This window comes from Grammomys surdaster, unplaced genomic scaffold, assembly GCF_004785775.1.
Source record: "Grammomys surdaster isolate TR1022 unplaced genomic scaffold, NIH_TR_1.0 223, whole genome shotgun sequence".
Lineage (NCBI taxonomy): Eukaryota > Metazoa > Chordata > Mammalia > Rodentia > Muridae > Grammomys > Grammomys surdaster.
In genome coordinates, this window is record NW_021604668.1 from 2,073,860 (window position 1) to 2,090,340 (window position 16,481).

General features: G+C 43.0%; 1 protein-coding gene across 1 annotated transcript in view; it reads right to left on the reverse strand.

Annotated features, from left to right (window-relative positions):
* Positions 1 to 272: 272 nt before the first annotated feature.
* The window catches only part of Rapgef5 (Rap guanine nucleotide exchange factor 5), a 161,512-nt gene continuing 145,303 nt past the window's right edge, over positions 273 to 16,481 (reverse strand). Inside the window, exons 18-21 of the mRNA XM_028773200.1 lie at positions 15,599 to 15,686; positions 10,940 to 11,004; positions 6,922 to 6,976; positions 273 to 4,083 (exon numbers count right to left, since the gene is read on the reverse strand). Coding sequence (XP_028629033.1) covers positions 3,965 to 4,083; positions 6,922 to 6,976; positions 10,940 to 11,004; positions 15,599 to 15,686 — 327 coding nt within the window. The 3' untranslated portion in view covers positions 273 to 3,964. The remainder of the gene's footprint in view (positions 4,084 to 6,921; positions 6,977 to 10,939; positions 11,005 to 15,598; positions 15,687 to 16,481) is intronic.

Consider the following 16,481-nt stretch of genomic DNA (forward strand, 5'->3'; position numbering starts at 1 on the left):
TAGTTCTAGTCAAGTAGAGTAGGGTGATGGCAGTAGCTGCCCGGGGATTCTCCAAGGTTTGGGTTGAGCCCTGGTGTGATTTCCAAGAGGTAGTCTGCAGTTTAGGGTAGCAGGGTAGGTGACTGGGTTCCTGTAGCTCTTCATCCATCCTATGTAGCTCTTTCAGTGAGAAAACTTGAGGTCCAGACAGAGTATCTGATGGTGCTGGAACATAGGCCACAGGCCCATGGACACCACTGTGGCACAGGACAGAAGAGTCTAGGCATGAGAGGTATCTTTAACATATAGTCTTATATTTGGAAAAGCAGATTTAAAAAACACTTGAAAATACAAGATAAGGTAATGGTTACTCATGTAAGTTTTTAACCTTATATTGTTTGGCCATTTTTACATATAAATTATTGCTTCCTACTTCGATAAATACACAGCACAGTCATATACACAGAGGCAGAAAGCAGGAACTATGAGAAATCAAACACTGTCAATGGTAGTCTGGTAATTCAACAAATGCTTCATATTTACCAGCTCTTAAAATGGTGGAAAACTACAAGGTGTAGTCCCTGAGAAGTTAGGTAGATGCCCGGACTGTGGGCTTTCTATCTTCTAATTGTTATCCCAAGCTGACAGCATCATGGCAGCCCTAAGCAATGAGACGTCCAAAGGCAAGAGTCCTTGCTTCTGGTCATTGATTTCATCCTGGTATTTAATAACAGTGTAATACAATAAATAGGCTATGCAAATAAATATTACTCTGCTAAAAATGCTTAGTATATACAGCTTCGCTTTATACAACAGTACATTTCTTCTGACTTTTTGGCAATTTTCAAAATGTATTATCTCTAGAGCAAAACTGGCCCACTCAGTAGTGAGAGGGCTGAAATTTCAAGGACATGTCTTTGAAGTTGAGAAGAAATTCTATGCTGGACAGCTACAGTGGCCCTTGTCTTCTAAACTTAATGATTTTGCCCAGTTCTGATAAGCTTGCGTGGGTTGTGCCATTTGGTTCAGGCTTTGCGGTGCATGTGTTGTCTGTGCAAAACCACAGGGCTGGCTCTTAGGCAGTCACAAGAGCTCCGGGATAAGAAGTCTAGACAAGCAGCCACGTGTCCATACCCCACTTCCTCACTCAGATGACTGTCCGTCTATGAAATACCTCCCTACAAACTAGAAGGGGTAGGACTTTATTCTCATGCCTCTAAATTCAAAGTATGTGTCACACTGCTTGCTTGTAGATATTGGAGTAGGGAAAGGAATTTATTCTCAATGTAATTAAGGACAGTAGAAAAGGTAGAGTGTGAGTTACACCGTGTGCTACAGTAACCATTCAGCAAGTTCACACTTGGAGACTGCGGAGCATCTGCGAATGTGTGTGTGCAAATCCTTTGAAATGTCTGGAAAGTTCATGACTTTCCCTAGATGGACTTGTGTTCTGACTCTGGTAGGAACTTGCAAACAGAGCTCCTTTGCAGGAACAGAATCCAAAGACCCACGGAACCCCTGGAGGGCTATGTTGTCAACAGAGAGAGGTCCAGGTATCACTCACTGATGAAGATGCTAATTATACAGGATCAAGGGAGGGAATGGAGATTCACAAAATCATAAAAATCCAAAGGAGAACCAGAAGAGACCTTAGACATCTTCTGGTCCACTCTTCAGGGACAATAGCACTGAGTCTGGGAACAGCTTGGAGGCTTTGGAGAAGGAGCTGGGTTATCACATGCATAGGAATGCCGACTCTTGTGAACACCTATACACTACTTGGCTTTCTTAGGAAACCCTGTTTCTGTGGAAACAGGGCTTGATCTTTCTGAAATTTTATTTAGTTTTAGATTTAAGTATCTCTGAAGTTTCTGAAGTTCCTAAATGTGCTGCCTGAGAAATCCCTTTAACAGGTGTTAAAGTTGAGAAGGATTTAGAGATTTCTTTTAGATACTCTGGAGACAGGATGAGAAAACAAAATCCCATCTGACTTTTGTTTTGGAGGGAAAAGCAGCCTCATCCTATGTTCTGCAGGGCTATTCCCATTCATGTCCTGCAGAATTCTCTAGTGTGCTAAGCATGATGCAGCCGTGTGTGGCTTGTGTAGACCTGCTGAGCTGGAGCCTAGACAGACAGTGTTCTACTGAAACAGATCTCTATCGATGATGAGATCTAAAGGTAAGGCTCCGCCTGAAGCAATGTAGAGCTAATGTTAATACACTCAGTTAGAACACAGACAATGTCAAAATAGCCTGCTATGATACACTAGCCCAGTCCCAGTTGCTAGCTTGGAGGGAAGACATGTGTGTTTGTGCTGTAAGCGTGTGCTGTCCTCAGAGGTTGTGGTTGTCCTCACATCAGGACAGCCTGCTCTCTCTGGTTCTGTGGCTCTGGTTTCATGTACCAGCCTTCAGACCCATGAAACATTTTCTGAGTGAATCACCCTTAGTTGGGCTTGTTTCTGTAATCTCCTGTATGTTTCTAGGGCTGAGATTTTTACATGCTAGATCAGATGCAATCTCTCTGAAAGCTCTACCAAGATTTTCCCATATAGTTCCTTTTAGCAGTGTCTCAGGCTCACTGGTCCCAAGACCAGGGAACAGCATAGCTCCCAGGAAGTCAGGTAGCAATGGGCATAGCTCAGACCTTGGTAACGAGAATAGACCAGGTGCTGAAGAGAGTAAGAAGCAGGTCTGTGTGGACACAGCCTCCACTCCCAACCCCCAAGGGTATGAATAGCATACCCATATTCAAGACTGGAAATGCACAGAGCAAATACTCAGATGGGGACTTGCACACAGTGAAGGAACTAGTATCTAGCTTGTGGGAGAGCAGGCTTGTTTTAACCACAAGCTTTTTGTTTACTTGAGGATTCAGGAAAATCCTCTAACCAGTCCTTGAGAATTCCAAGAGGTCTTATTTGGTATGTGAGGCCCGATTTGTAAAAAAAAAAGAATGAGAAGGTAAAAGGCAAATTGCAGAAAGACTCTGGCTTTACTTGGGAAAGTAGACAGAGATCTGACTCCCCAAGTAAGTGAGACTTTAGGCATCTCTGGATACTTTTCAATTACTGAGTCTGGCAAGCTAACTGTTAAACTTCGTATACTGAGCTTCATTCATCTTCCCTCACGGGTTGATGTTCTGCATCCTGTAGGCAAGGAGCCTGCCGGAGTAATGTCAGACACCAAGGCTCCATCACACACCAGAATGCAGAAACTGGAGATTCTGTCACCCCAGTAAGATGACACTGAATACCCATGATCCAGGTCCTGTGTTTTTCTGAAAATTGCACTCAACAACAACAAAAATATATCTAAAGGAATTTCACAGAAACTGAACAATGCCAAGCTCCTTATTGGTTGAGAAACCCAGTCTACCTTGCTCACAGAAGTACATCAGTGGTACAGAAACTAGTTCATCTGCGTATACATTGGTAAATGATTGTAGATGCAAAGAAGTGTGTGCCAGGCATTTCTTATTTGCACAGAAGGACATCCCCTCCAGGGTGATGTTAAGTTTACAGCGACAGAGGCCTCTCCTCTTCTTGGGACATCTGGAGATGCCCTTGCTGTCCACAGGTGTTCCAGTCTCTTAATAGTCAATAGACAGTAAGGTGAGCAGGCGGCCAATCAGCAGTAAGGTGACCAGGCAGAGTGACAGTCCTTCCTGCTATATGAATAATTCCCTCCTAATGCCGACACATCATAAGCTAAAACTTGGACAGGAATGAAATCACCATTGTAAGGAAGACCCTGTTCCAAGGATGCTCTGATTCCTGTCTTCTCCCCGACAGCAGTGGGGGGGAAGCTCTCCAGCCTCTGGTGCCTGACATCACTTCCTGAACGTGCTCTGGCTGGCTTTCCTGCACTTGTCTCACGGTATGCTGATAAAACTCAGCAACTTCTTTTCTGACAGGAAGCAACATGCTGAACGGAGGCCTTCACTTGCTCCGAGTGTTGCAGATGCAGGGCAGATTGGCACCAGCTCAGGCTCGAGGCTCCAGCCTGTGAGAGAGCTCGAACAGGGCTTGCTGGCTGTCGATGACATACAGGTGGTTGACATAGGACTTCAGCTCTTGCTGCTCCTTTGGAGACACGTCACTTCCTATTTTTCAGAGGGAAAATGAACAGTGAGTGTCACAGGAGCAGAGGTGTTACTCTTAAATGTAGCAATGATGGCTTAGAGTAGGTTGGCTCTAGGGCAGCTTCCTTGTCCCAAGATAAACAACTACAGCTCAGGTCAGGCAGGCTGACTGGCAAGGCGTTTATTGTGTTTACTGGAAAGACTATTTAGAAGTCACACTGTTATCCTTTACAGATGAGGAAACTCCAAAGTCACTTAAGTGAATGGCAGAGTCAGGATTCAAAACCAGGTCCCAGTAGCTCCTGAGCAAAAGTTCTCATGCCCTGGTTTGATGTATTACATCAGTTTGAGACTGTGAGGTATCAACATCTGAGCATAAATGACTTGCTAAATCATTTACTCATCTATTCATTTCTATTTTTGATCTAGTACACTTCTGTGTCCTTATTTTTTTGAGGGGGGGAAAAAAGGAACACACACCACAGAATAGACCCTCAGGAATGGGTATAGAAAAAGCAGGTTCTCAAAGTATGCATGTGGGCTACTGTGTTCCCAAGAGGATAAGACAATCCAAGAAGATAAAAAGCCAAAGGCCACAAAAGAGAGACATTAGTGAGCTGAGAATATGTTCATGCCATGCTAGGGACAGCTTTCATAAGGATCCCGGGATAAAGGGCATCGACAATGGACAAGCCTAATATCACAGGAGAAAGAAACAAACACAATCCACATTAGGGGAGAGGAGAGCTGACTGGGTTCACAGAGTCTTACAGGAAGCGGGCCCAGCAGCATTTCTGGGAAAAGCAGTTTCTCCCTCTTCTATGAAGAACATATTTAACAAGAAAAATAATCTAGGGACATCTCTCACAGGTAGCTTGTAACTCTTGGACTTCCTGGTCTCAGCAGTAAACACTGGAAGCTCGGCATTTTAACCATGACTGATAAGCTATTGTTCTAGAATACTTTTCTGGAAGACATTATGAAACTGTTTTTAGTTTGGTAAACACTAGCTGGCTATACAGATGAGTTTGTCATTAACAAGCAATCGAAAGACATCATGGTGAACAGTCCCGGCAATTGTAGCCGACCCTTGAGTGGTACCTATGTAGTACACAATTGTTTTGAGTGACATTTTCTTATTTTATCCCACACATTAACATTGGCTAATGAGGCTCATTGAAAGAAATGGTTAAAACCAAGGCAGACAATTTAGTTACAATGTAATTTAAGAATATACACAGCTGACAGCTAAGTTTCCCTTTTGTTTTGGGCTGTGCAGTCTTTCTGGTGAGTGGTAGGTTCAAGCCAAGCCAGTAGGACACTCCTCCCCATACTGAGAACAGATCATTGATGAATCAAAACAGTGATTTTAGAATTAGCTGAATATTTGGTGATCACTTTGGAAGCAAAGGCTGATGGGAGGGATATGGACACATACTTGTCAGTAACATATCTGAAGGTCCATTAGTGGCAACAGTATCACTCTATTATGACTGTATTTTGTGTGTGGACTTCAATGGAAGCTTACATAAAAACATATCAAGTGGTGTCAAATAAAATGAATATTTGGATTATTAGGTTCTGTATTTTGTAATCCTCGTTTTCTACTTTATAACACATATAGGAGGTTCAGTTCCTAATTGGATACTATAGATGGCTATGAGCAGAACACTATAGAACAAGCACTTAAAGAATGCACACCAAACAGTTAGAGTACTTTCTTTCGTAGGAGGGGCTCTGAGTCTCTATACACAATGTATTTTTTTAAATGCAACAAAGATATATTACTTAAATTATACTTAGTACCAGATTGCTCATCTTTGATTTGTAATCATTGAACTGCATTTATTTATTTTATTTCATGTATCTATGTTTGTGCCTGAGTGTATGTATGTCCACTGTGTGCATGGAGGAGCCTTCAGACATAAGAAGAGGTGTCAAATCACCTGGACCTGGAGGTACAGATGGCTGGGAACTGAATCATGGTCCTTGCAAGAGCAGCAAGCACTCTTAACTTCCAAACGTATCTCTAGCCCTTTCCACTTTTCCCCTCTCTTTTAATTACTATTTCTATTTATACAGTCAGCACAGGGCAAAGCAATGGGCTGGGAAAGGAAGCCATGACGTTCAATTTGAAAACAGGCTGCATGAGTAGCCTCTCTGAGCCTTGGTTCTGGACTCAGCATGTACAGGGTTAAGGATGCCTAGCTACTAGGACCTAGGCAGAACTCTGTCTTATAGGTGGAAACTCCTGTTACTCAGTAAAGGTAATTTTTCTCCCTTCCTGAAAATGCTAACTCCATTTAAATGCAGGGTAGATATGCCTGAGATTCAAAATGGAAAAACTATCCCTGTATACGTAGTCTCAGAGAGGATTCTACAAAAGTGCTAAAAAAATTTTTTTTTTCTCAGCTGATAGGCAGCTGTAGATAGGAAATTTGGGTTGAAGAGAAGAAAACGATGGAAGGATATTTCAGGAACCTAAGGAACCACATTCCTACCCAAACAAGGAAACTAGAGGCAGGGGCTAAACTCATAAGTAAATCTAAGGGGCTGGGCAAGTAAAAGGGGAAGGATGGGTGGGAGGGTGGGTGGGTGGGTGGGGAGCTTTGTCTGTCTTAAGTCAATTAGGACAGTGTAAATTTGCTTGCAGGGGGACAGTGATCTACCATAGCTTGTATGACTCTACATCCCAAACATGCACTGAGGGAACAAAATAAAAACCTTGAGTGTGAATAAAGTATGCACACATTGACACACACGTCATAGGCGAAGTTTGTTCACCAAGTACTTCTTAAATGGTACAGTCAACATCACTGCAAAGCCAGGGTGCATGGTGCCCCAAGTCCAACTACTCACCAAACTGGTTAGTCCTGCAGTGTCTCAGGGTTCGGACAGTGTCTGCGATCATGTGCTGAAAGACAGAAGGGGAACACAGAAATGGAAGAGTCACTTATTGATGCCACAGAACCTGCTGGGATGGGTATAAAGTGAAAAACTCAACAGGGAGCTGGACATGACTTTGATTGACTGTATGAAGCTTGGATTATTCAAGACTCTTGAGTTTGAGACAAGGAGAGTGTCTCCCGAATGGTCATGGTATTCTCAGCCACAGGAGGACATGCTATCTTTGGGGCACCCAGTTTCCCATCCAAGTGTTGCCTGTGTTTCCTCTGCAGGTGAAGTGTTGACTTTTTGAGACCTCTCTTCCTAGAGTATAGCATACTCTGGATTACTGTCATAGTTGGGACTTTTGCTTTCCTCCTAATCAGGCACCACCAGAGGGTTTTGCACACTCAGGACATAAGCTCACATGTGTGCCACTGCCCTAGTTTCTATAGGGCTGGGGATCAAACTCAGGGACTCTGGAATGCTCAGCTGGCAACACTACCAACTGAACCACATCCATGGCCCACACACATGTCCTGAATGGAGGCAGAAAGTTCTGTGGATTCAAGGACAGGAAGTGACGTAGTCATGAAAGCAGAGTGTCTTTATTGGCATTTTACAAAGGCGGTTATGTTTCTGACTTACATTTCTTTACTGACTCCAGTATTCTTCTATCTTAATTTCTTTCCTTTAGTTCCTCCCTGATCCCCAGACAAAGGTTATCTGAGATGTACATCTTTTGGGGGTAGGAGACCATGCTTCCATCTCATACATATTAGATAAGTAAGTGTTCTACCACTGAACCACTACAGCCGTAGACTCTTTTCATTTTTAAAATTTCTAGCAAGTATCTCACCTGATCGCCTAGGTTGGCCTAGAATGCCCAATCTTCCTGCCTCAGTCTCCTGAGAAGCTGGGATCACAGACCTACAACCCCAGGCCTGGGCACAGGAGGGTCCATACCTTCATATTGTGTTCCTAAACTAATCCTTTAGCTCACTCTTCTACCTTTACCTTTCCTTAATGGTTTTTGGAAGAAACCAACCTCCACTACAGATAGTTCCTCCTATACAGCTGACAGAATACTCTCAGAATATTCTCTGTCAGTGGATCCTATTCTCTGGAGAATGACAGAAACTCCTCACTTTGTTTCATATCAAACCCCAGATATCCCATTATTCAAGGATTAACATTCATTATCTGGTCCTCCAAACACCATCTTCATAACCTGCCTGCACAGGCCAGACACTGAAGAGCCCGCAGATGACAAACGGTCAGTAAATTATCACTGAAAGAATACCGCTAGCACTCAAATCTTCTCACTTACAGTCCAACGGAAAGACAGAGGCAGTACGTGAATCGACAGTCTGATTAAATTATCCTGGCTGCAGCTGGGCTAATTTGAGGAAGCTCCTCCAGAGGAGAGAATTCAGCGGGGGTAATGATTACAGTAGCACTCCAGGCGGAATTTGCAAAGGAAATGGGACCTGACTCACGTCTGTGTGAATGCATTGTTACATTTCCTTCCCCAAATTCTACCCCAATTCCCAGGACAGATTTTCCATTGTCTCTGGCGTCACGCTGATTCCTATCCTGTGCCATTTGTACAGCCCCTGAAAGGCTGGAGCTGATGTAAGGCTCGATGCTGTGCAAGGCACTGAAATCTGAGTCCTGATTCTCATCTCTGGGTGTTCTGACAGGGAGGGAGGCGGACAGGGTAAGGTAAAAGATCCTGCTCACAATATTAGGGGATGAAAAGAAAAGGAGAGACCCCCTTTGCTCCTTCAGCATTTCATACTTTGAGGTGGAAACATTTAGAGTTGCTGAGGCAGCAAGGAACTTAGCCCAGGGAACAATGGGAATCTTATTGCATCCAATGAGCACTTTGATCTGCATGAGGTCCTGATTTAATGCCCTGGCCTGTGTCAGCCAGATAAAGATAACACCCCGAGTTATCTGCTGACTGGCTTAAATTAACATCCACCAGGAGGAATTGGCTCCTCATAAGCTAATTCACTTAGGTCCCATTGGTTCATTATTGTGAAAGACGATCCTGCTTTAGCTTCAATGAAACCTCGTCCTCGGCTGAATGACATTTTCCAAGAATACTGTCTCTATGATGTTCCAGCTCCTGAGTGGAATACTGGCCCAAGTCTGATATAAAATTGATTTTTGTCTTTCTGGAAAAAAAATCTAATTGCACCTGTGCTTTCCACATAGATAGGTCAACTCAAGGCGTGCTGAGCTTGAAATGCCATTGGCTGTTAAGGACCAGGCCACTATTGCCACACCGTCCTCTCTTTAGAAATGATATACCAGGGCTGGGAGACTAGCACAATGGCTAAGAGCATTTGCAGTGCAAGCCTGAGGGCTGAACTCACATAAAAAGTTAGCCATGGCTTCGTGTACCTGTAGGCTCAGCACTGGGGAACAGAGACAGGAGGATGGCTAAGGCTTGCTGACCATCATCAGGTTCAGTGAGAGACCCTTTCTCAAGGGAATAATATGGAAAGTGAAAGAACAAGGGATACACATACACACACAGGCACATACACACACACACACACTCATAGACATACACACATAGGCACAAACATGTATACACAGATACACGTACATATATACATACATATATATATGCACATGCACTCACAGACACACACACATAGACACAGACATACACACATGTACACACAGATACAGACACATACAGACACACATACATACATACAGATGCACAGACACACACACATAGATACACACACATACACACATAAACACACATGCACACACAGAGTCTTGGAAACAAAATGTATCTGCATCTCAACTCCCCAGAATAACTAGTCATGAAGCCAAAATCTTCAGTTGCTAAGGGCTGCTACAGAGAGCCGCTGGAAGATGTCTGTCTTTGAGAGAGTCTGGAAGCTGAGCTCTGAGGTGTTGTGGGGAGCTAGCTTCACCCTTCCTGCAGGCCTAAGACCTTGTGTCCTGGGGGCCTTGTGACTAGAACAGAGTGGTAAGTGATAAGATGTCAGACAGGAGATATCATTTGGAGAGACTTCAGTCTGAACTACTCTTTAAACACTTCCATACAGGACATGGTCTGGGGCCTCAGCCTCAACTGACCTTCTCTGAAGCCTGACTCGAGTCTCATAGGGAGCTGGGATGGCTCTCAAAGGAGTTCATACAGTCCATTATTATCACTGAAAATGTCACCTAAAGGTCAGGTTCCTAGAGAGGAGTGTTGGGGTCACCTCTGACCATGGTGTAACATTTCATCTGTGACACGAAAGGTCATCTGTCAGGTGCCTTCCTCTGGTCCCTGAGCTGTCTCTCTGGAGCACGGCTGTGGAGCACCCACCCAGTTCCACTCAGTTCTGTAGGTAGCTTCTTTTTAGCTCAAGGACAGAGTAGAAGGTCTGAGGAGCCCACTGAGGACTGTGGCTGTCTTAGAAGGGAGATTTGGGAGAAGCTTCTCAGGAATTCATACAAGAGGCCTGACCAGGTCCCTGTACCTGTCAGCAAGGCTGTCCTGCATCAGAGGTCAATAAGGAGGTGGCCTTTTCCCTCACAGTTGTAGAAGCCACAAATCTCAGGTGCATATCTGAGCTTGGGGTACTAGGAGATAGACACGTCTATCGGGACTTTGTTGCTCACTGTCTCAAAGTGGTTTACAATGGGGCATCAAGAGATGCTTTTGAAGCAACTGAACTCTCATGAGTGGGAACTACCCCTTACATCAGCTTATATGCCCAGTTCTGTGTTTACACAGTCACTGGTGCTAAGCTAAATGCAATGCTATTTAAAAGAATAAGATTCTCAGAATCTTGCTAGCATAGTGATGGCACTGTTCCATACGCCCAAAGAGACCCTGCGAGTTACTCTGTGTACAACAGGGAAAGATACTCAGACCATTTGCTTCCTGGAGCTGGAGAGACAGGCGTGCATTTCCTTTACAGAGAGAAGAAAGGAAAGGAAATTTACATACCAGCTTTTCAAAATTGACGAGATTATCCAAGAATGTTTTATTCCCTTCATGAATAAATGTTACATCTGAAAGTTAAAAACAAGATAGTGTACTATTAAGAAGACATCATGAAACAACAGAGTTGTTTAGAAACCATGCAATTTATCATGTTTTTGCTTAAGCATTTTGGCACTATGCCACATATTTGACAAGGCAATTTGAAGCTTAAAATGTGTAACATCTGATATAAAAATTTAGAGGGCAGTATAGACTTCCTGAAATATTTTGCACTTAAAGTGAACAGTTGGTTTTAGCCTGCATGATTGAAGCTAATGCTAGCTTGTAACTTAATTGGTCCATTATGTTTTTAGGTCAAATACTGAGCAGAAAATAAATGAATATTCATAAGCAACAGGGACTTAATATTTGTTATATTTGCTTTTATTTAAAAAAAAATCCCTCCCAGCTAATACAAACAGGACTTGCTTTAGTTAAAACAGTTAAGATTCAGATTTTCAACTTTACATTTAAAAACATGAAGAAATTAAAAAGCCTGTGTATCAGAAGTAAGGAAAAGGTCAGCACGTGGGCCCCTTTTAACTGGTACAGAGACAGCATTGCTGATGTGCTGAAACAGGAAAGGTAGCAGGATAAAGAACTGAGGTTAGTTTTTTTGGAAAAAGTAAAAGTTAACTTTGGTTTGCGACTCACTAGATTTAAGGTAACTAAGGAACTGGGGTCCAGTTCAGTGGCTGAGGCTGAGTTCAGTGTTGAGGACCTGGATCTTACCCACCATTACCCTCTGCCCACAGGAGTGGTTGAGGAGGCTGAGAGAAAAAAAAAAACAAAACCTCTTTTTGTTGGAAACTGCCACAGCTCAAGAGTTAAAGATTGGGGATGAGACACATTACGCAGCAGCACTTAAGGCTCCGAGAACTCCTGGCATACAAACAATGGAAAAGACAGTCTATAATGGCGAGAGCACAGGACAAGGGCTGCAGTGTAAATCACTCAGCTTAAAGGACATGTAAATATCCCTGCTGTCATCAACAACAGACCAGAACCACCAGAAATAGAAACACAGATTCGGTCAAAGCTGTTTAGACAGGTGCTGCCGAAACCTGCCTACAAAATTCTGAGCTTGCGCTCCTACGGCCTGCAAGGTGACATGCACTGCACTGTGATACACTGTCCCCAAGGTGTTCCCTGCATACAGTATGGCTTGATGTGGTGACATGAGCTTCTTGTCCTTTAGGTAGAGTTCTGTAAACCGTCACTTACAGAACTGTAATTACACAATCTGTTACTATCTTTCATGGTTTTGAATTAAAAAAAAAAATCGCGTTGCAAGATTTCAAAACGAGTAGACCGTCCAGTTAGCTTTCACACTGTGTACACAGCAAGCTTAACTCTGCACTCCCTTGGCCACCATTCTTGAAGCTTGGCCTCACAGAGAACTTCAAATCACAGGCTCCTTTGAGCAGCTGGTTGTGTCCTCCTCTCTTCTGTGCTCCCAAGTATGGTGATGGCCAGTGACAGTATTTTCAGACACATCTTCAAGTGTTTTACCTGAATCAATCCATTTTGTGCTCACAAAGGCTTTCTAAGGTGGCTTCAGAGAAACCAGGGCCCTAGAGACAGCCACAGCTAAGTCATGCTTATGTTGTTGTGACAGAGTGAGGAGGAATCAGTTACAGGGAGGGCGGATCCTTCAGACATGGACCTCAAGCTATGAAAAGCCTTAGGTCTTTTGCTTCCAGTTAGAGTCAAGCCTGCTGAGCTTCTGCCACACAAGCTGCCCCTGCAACTTGCAAATTGTTTCTCACATTCTTTCCTGCATGTCTTCCTACTTCCCTCAATCTCTCCCCTTAAGCTCTCTCAGGACGTACTGATGGCAGCAGGGGGGATGGGCTGTTCTATTGAAGTGTGTGTGTGTGTGTGTGTTGGTGTGTATGTGAGTGTCAGAGCGTGTTTGTGTAAATGTCAGTGTGTGAGTGAATGTGTGTGACTGTGTATGTGAGTATGTGCATGCATGTGTATGAGTGTGTGTGAGTGTATGTGAATGGATTTATGAGTATGTGAGTGTGTGTGAGTACATGTGTGTATGTATATGTATATATGTGTGTAGGTGTAAGTGAGTGTGTGTGCATGTGAGTGTGTGTGCATGTGAGTATGTAAGTATCTGTGAGTATATATGTATATATGTCTATGTGAGTGTGTGTATGTGTGAGTATGTGTGTGTATGTAAGTGAGTATGTGTATGCATATGTGGGTGTATGTGAGTGTGTATGCATGTGTATGAGTGTGTTTGAGTGTATGTGTGTGTCTGAGTATATGTGTGGTGTTTGTGTATGAGTAAGTATGTATGTGTGAGTATGTATGGTGTGTGTGTATGTTGGCGTGTGTACACATTTGTGTTTAATGTTAGTGTGGTTGCAGGAAGCTGTAGTACAGAATGGACTGGTGAACAGAAAGCTGAGGAAATGACAAAGGGATAGAGAAGACATGAAATGACATGAGAAGAAAGGCTTTATCAGCTGAAGGTTTAGTGCAGACAGATGCAGCAACTTGAATTAGAAGTTACAGAAGTATGTAACAGGAGAGAGCAAGGCAGAGCTTAAAAAAAAAAGAAAAGAGGGGTAAAGGAGGTCATAAGATACAATGAAGCGCCTGGTTGGAACCTCAGGTCACCGCTATACATGTCTGTTCCCTGGGAGCCACTGTTTTCCATATGAACAGGGGAGTCCTGACCTCCTGCACACACAGCCCTTGAGTTAAACCTGGCCCTATTTCCTAGTCAATAGCAACTTGAATTAGAAGTTACAGAAGTGAGAGGAAAGCTTATCACTAAAGCTGGTTACTCTAAAATAGTTCAAGTAGTTATTTAATTAAAATGTCTAAGAATCAAAGTTCTTTATTTCCGAAGCATCCAATTAGCAGGCATGATATACACATTTATATTTCTTTTCTTCCCAATGACAGGTTTTCATATAGCAAAGATGGCTTCCAACCAGCTCTACAGTTGAGGATGACCTCGATCTTGGCCCAACCAGCAACCCCTCTAGAGTGCATGGATTTTAGGCTTTTACCACATGACAGGTTCCCACACTGTTGAGGACTGAAGGCCTCCTGCATGCCAGTCAAGAGCTCGACCAACTGAGCTACACCCTCAGCTGTCATCTTATTTTTTCTTTAGAAGTTATTTCAGACAAAGATGAAAGTTTTAAATAAAAGATAATACTGATGTTGTCTAACTTTAATACTGATATAAAAACAAAAACAAACAAACAAATAAGGAAAAGTAAGTGCTTATTTAAACCCAAAAGGGTTTCCAGTGAAAATAAAAACATGTTTAACCTACTGCTTCTTTTGGAATGAGTGAATGTATTTTCAACAAAAAAGGAGGAAACTTGTGTTGCTGCCAACAGAAAGGTCTAAACCAATCAGAGCAGAACACTGCACACAAGTTCAGGTGGGTGAGCACTTTGACTGCATGAGGTTTCGGGGAGAAAAATACCAAGGAGATGGGGGGTGTTGTGGGGGGAAGCATGGAGACACACACACACACACACACACACACACACACACACAGAGTTGAATGAATTGTGCTGTGTATCCCTCAGCTGAATGACTTATGTTGTGCATCTCTCAGTTGAATGAATTGTACAGTGAAATTACTACATAATTGTGTAGTCAACGTCCTCAGTTGTCCAATGCTGTTTCCCTGTTCCATAGCAGTTCTAGCTTCACATAAGATGAAGACTAATGTGTGTGTTCAGAGACGCACCAATATCGCCGTCCTCCAGGACAAGCAGAAGAGTGAGTGCCAGCTTAACTGGGCTAGAAGTGGGGGAGCAGAGGATGATGGCCAGGTCAGTTAGCAATGCAACTCCTTTCCAGAACCATTTATGAGGTCAGTCAGTGGGGCCTGATTCTACATACAGTATCTCTGAGAGGCAGAGGTCAGACGAAGGCGTATTTCTATAGAATCTCTTGAAACAATTAAAATGTGGCCAAGGAAAATTCCCCCAATTCCCTTTCCCTGGAGAGCACAGAAGGTCAGGAGTCCAGGCCAGATTCTATAGACTTCCCTCCCACTGATGCCCTGACTGACAGATCACTGAGCTGTCAGCAAGTGGAACTGACAGGTTTCACATGACCTATGTGTGCTCAGTGGTTAAGGTAGGGCAGTCAGACACCAGCTAGGTCCTGCTTCTTAGAGACAGAAAGAACACTTTTGAGCAGTAATTTTCCTGCACTGCATAGCTTCTGTTGAAGGACAGGATCTCTCTCACATAGTACACCGTGTGTTGCCGTCTCTGAAATGTGGATGCAGGCAACTGCTTGCTCTTTGGGCTCTTGATGCTAGTCTTATTCTTGTTTAAGTATTTCATGGTATTAAAGAGAATAACACAAGACTTAGAAACAAAGCAATTTAAACACACCAATTTCCGGTGACAGTGCTTTGACACTGCTCAAGTACAAGTAAGCATTCCAGACATTTAAAAAAAAAATTCCTGGCTATTTGGACAATTGCATGCAAATATGGAGGTATGAAAGCTGAGATAAGATATTAACTAAGAGATTAACTGAGAGTCGTGTTATTTTTCTGCTGTCATTAGAAAAGGAAACATTTCTAGAAGATGGCATCACACACCACGACAGATAGGAAATCATTACCTTTAAGCAATAAGGGCATGAAAGGGATTTTTGGCGGCTTCATCTTTTTGAATGCATCCCGGTAGGCTTTGTGGTTTAGGGAAGGATCCTGCCAACCGAGCAGAGAGAGAGAAAAATCAATGCGCCGTAGAAGCAATTCTCAATCTACATCTGCTGTACAATTCGAACGTGATTAGATACACATAGATTCTTCCTAAGAATGAAGTGGATAAAGGTTTCCTTGGAGAATAAACCCACTAATTAGGGTAAGAAATCTAGGCAATACACAGAATCCAAGTTATTGGTTTATGATAATGGGAGGTGACAGCAAAGGAGACAGACACCTTTTGATTGCCTTATCATTCTCCTCAAATAGGTCCTTCAAGTGCAGCTTCCTCTGCATAATCTCTACCACGAGGTAACCTCAAAGGCTTTTGTTAAGTACACGGCAAAGGGAAAACTGCCTTTAGAACACAAAAGTCAGTGCTGAAATCTAAAGACAAGCTGCAGCTCTTGCATGTAAAACCTAAGAAACAGTAACAGAAGGAGGGAAGATTAATGCATATCACACTAATTACTCACTAAATTTATAACAAATAGTGTCATGTTGTGAACTGGAAAATGGTCTGTGAAAAATCATATGGATTTCACAGGGAGAGGAGGCAGCACTGATGGACACCATGCGTCATTCCTTACCTACATCTATCGTCTGTCTGTCTGTCTGTCTGTCTGTCTGTCTGTCATCTATCCGTCTACATACTTACATACCTCAATCATTTATTCTTATCTTTAAATTAAAAACATTCGAATTATATCATTTCTTCCCTCTTCTCCCTCTAATTCTTCTCTAGTACCCGCCCCCTTGTTCTCTCTCAAATTCATGCCTCCTTTTCTTCAATATATA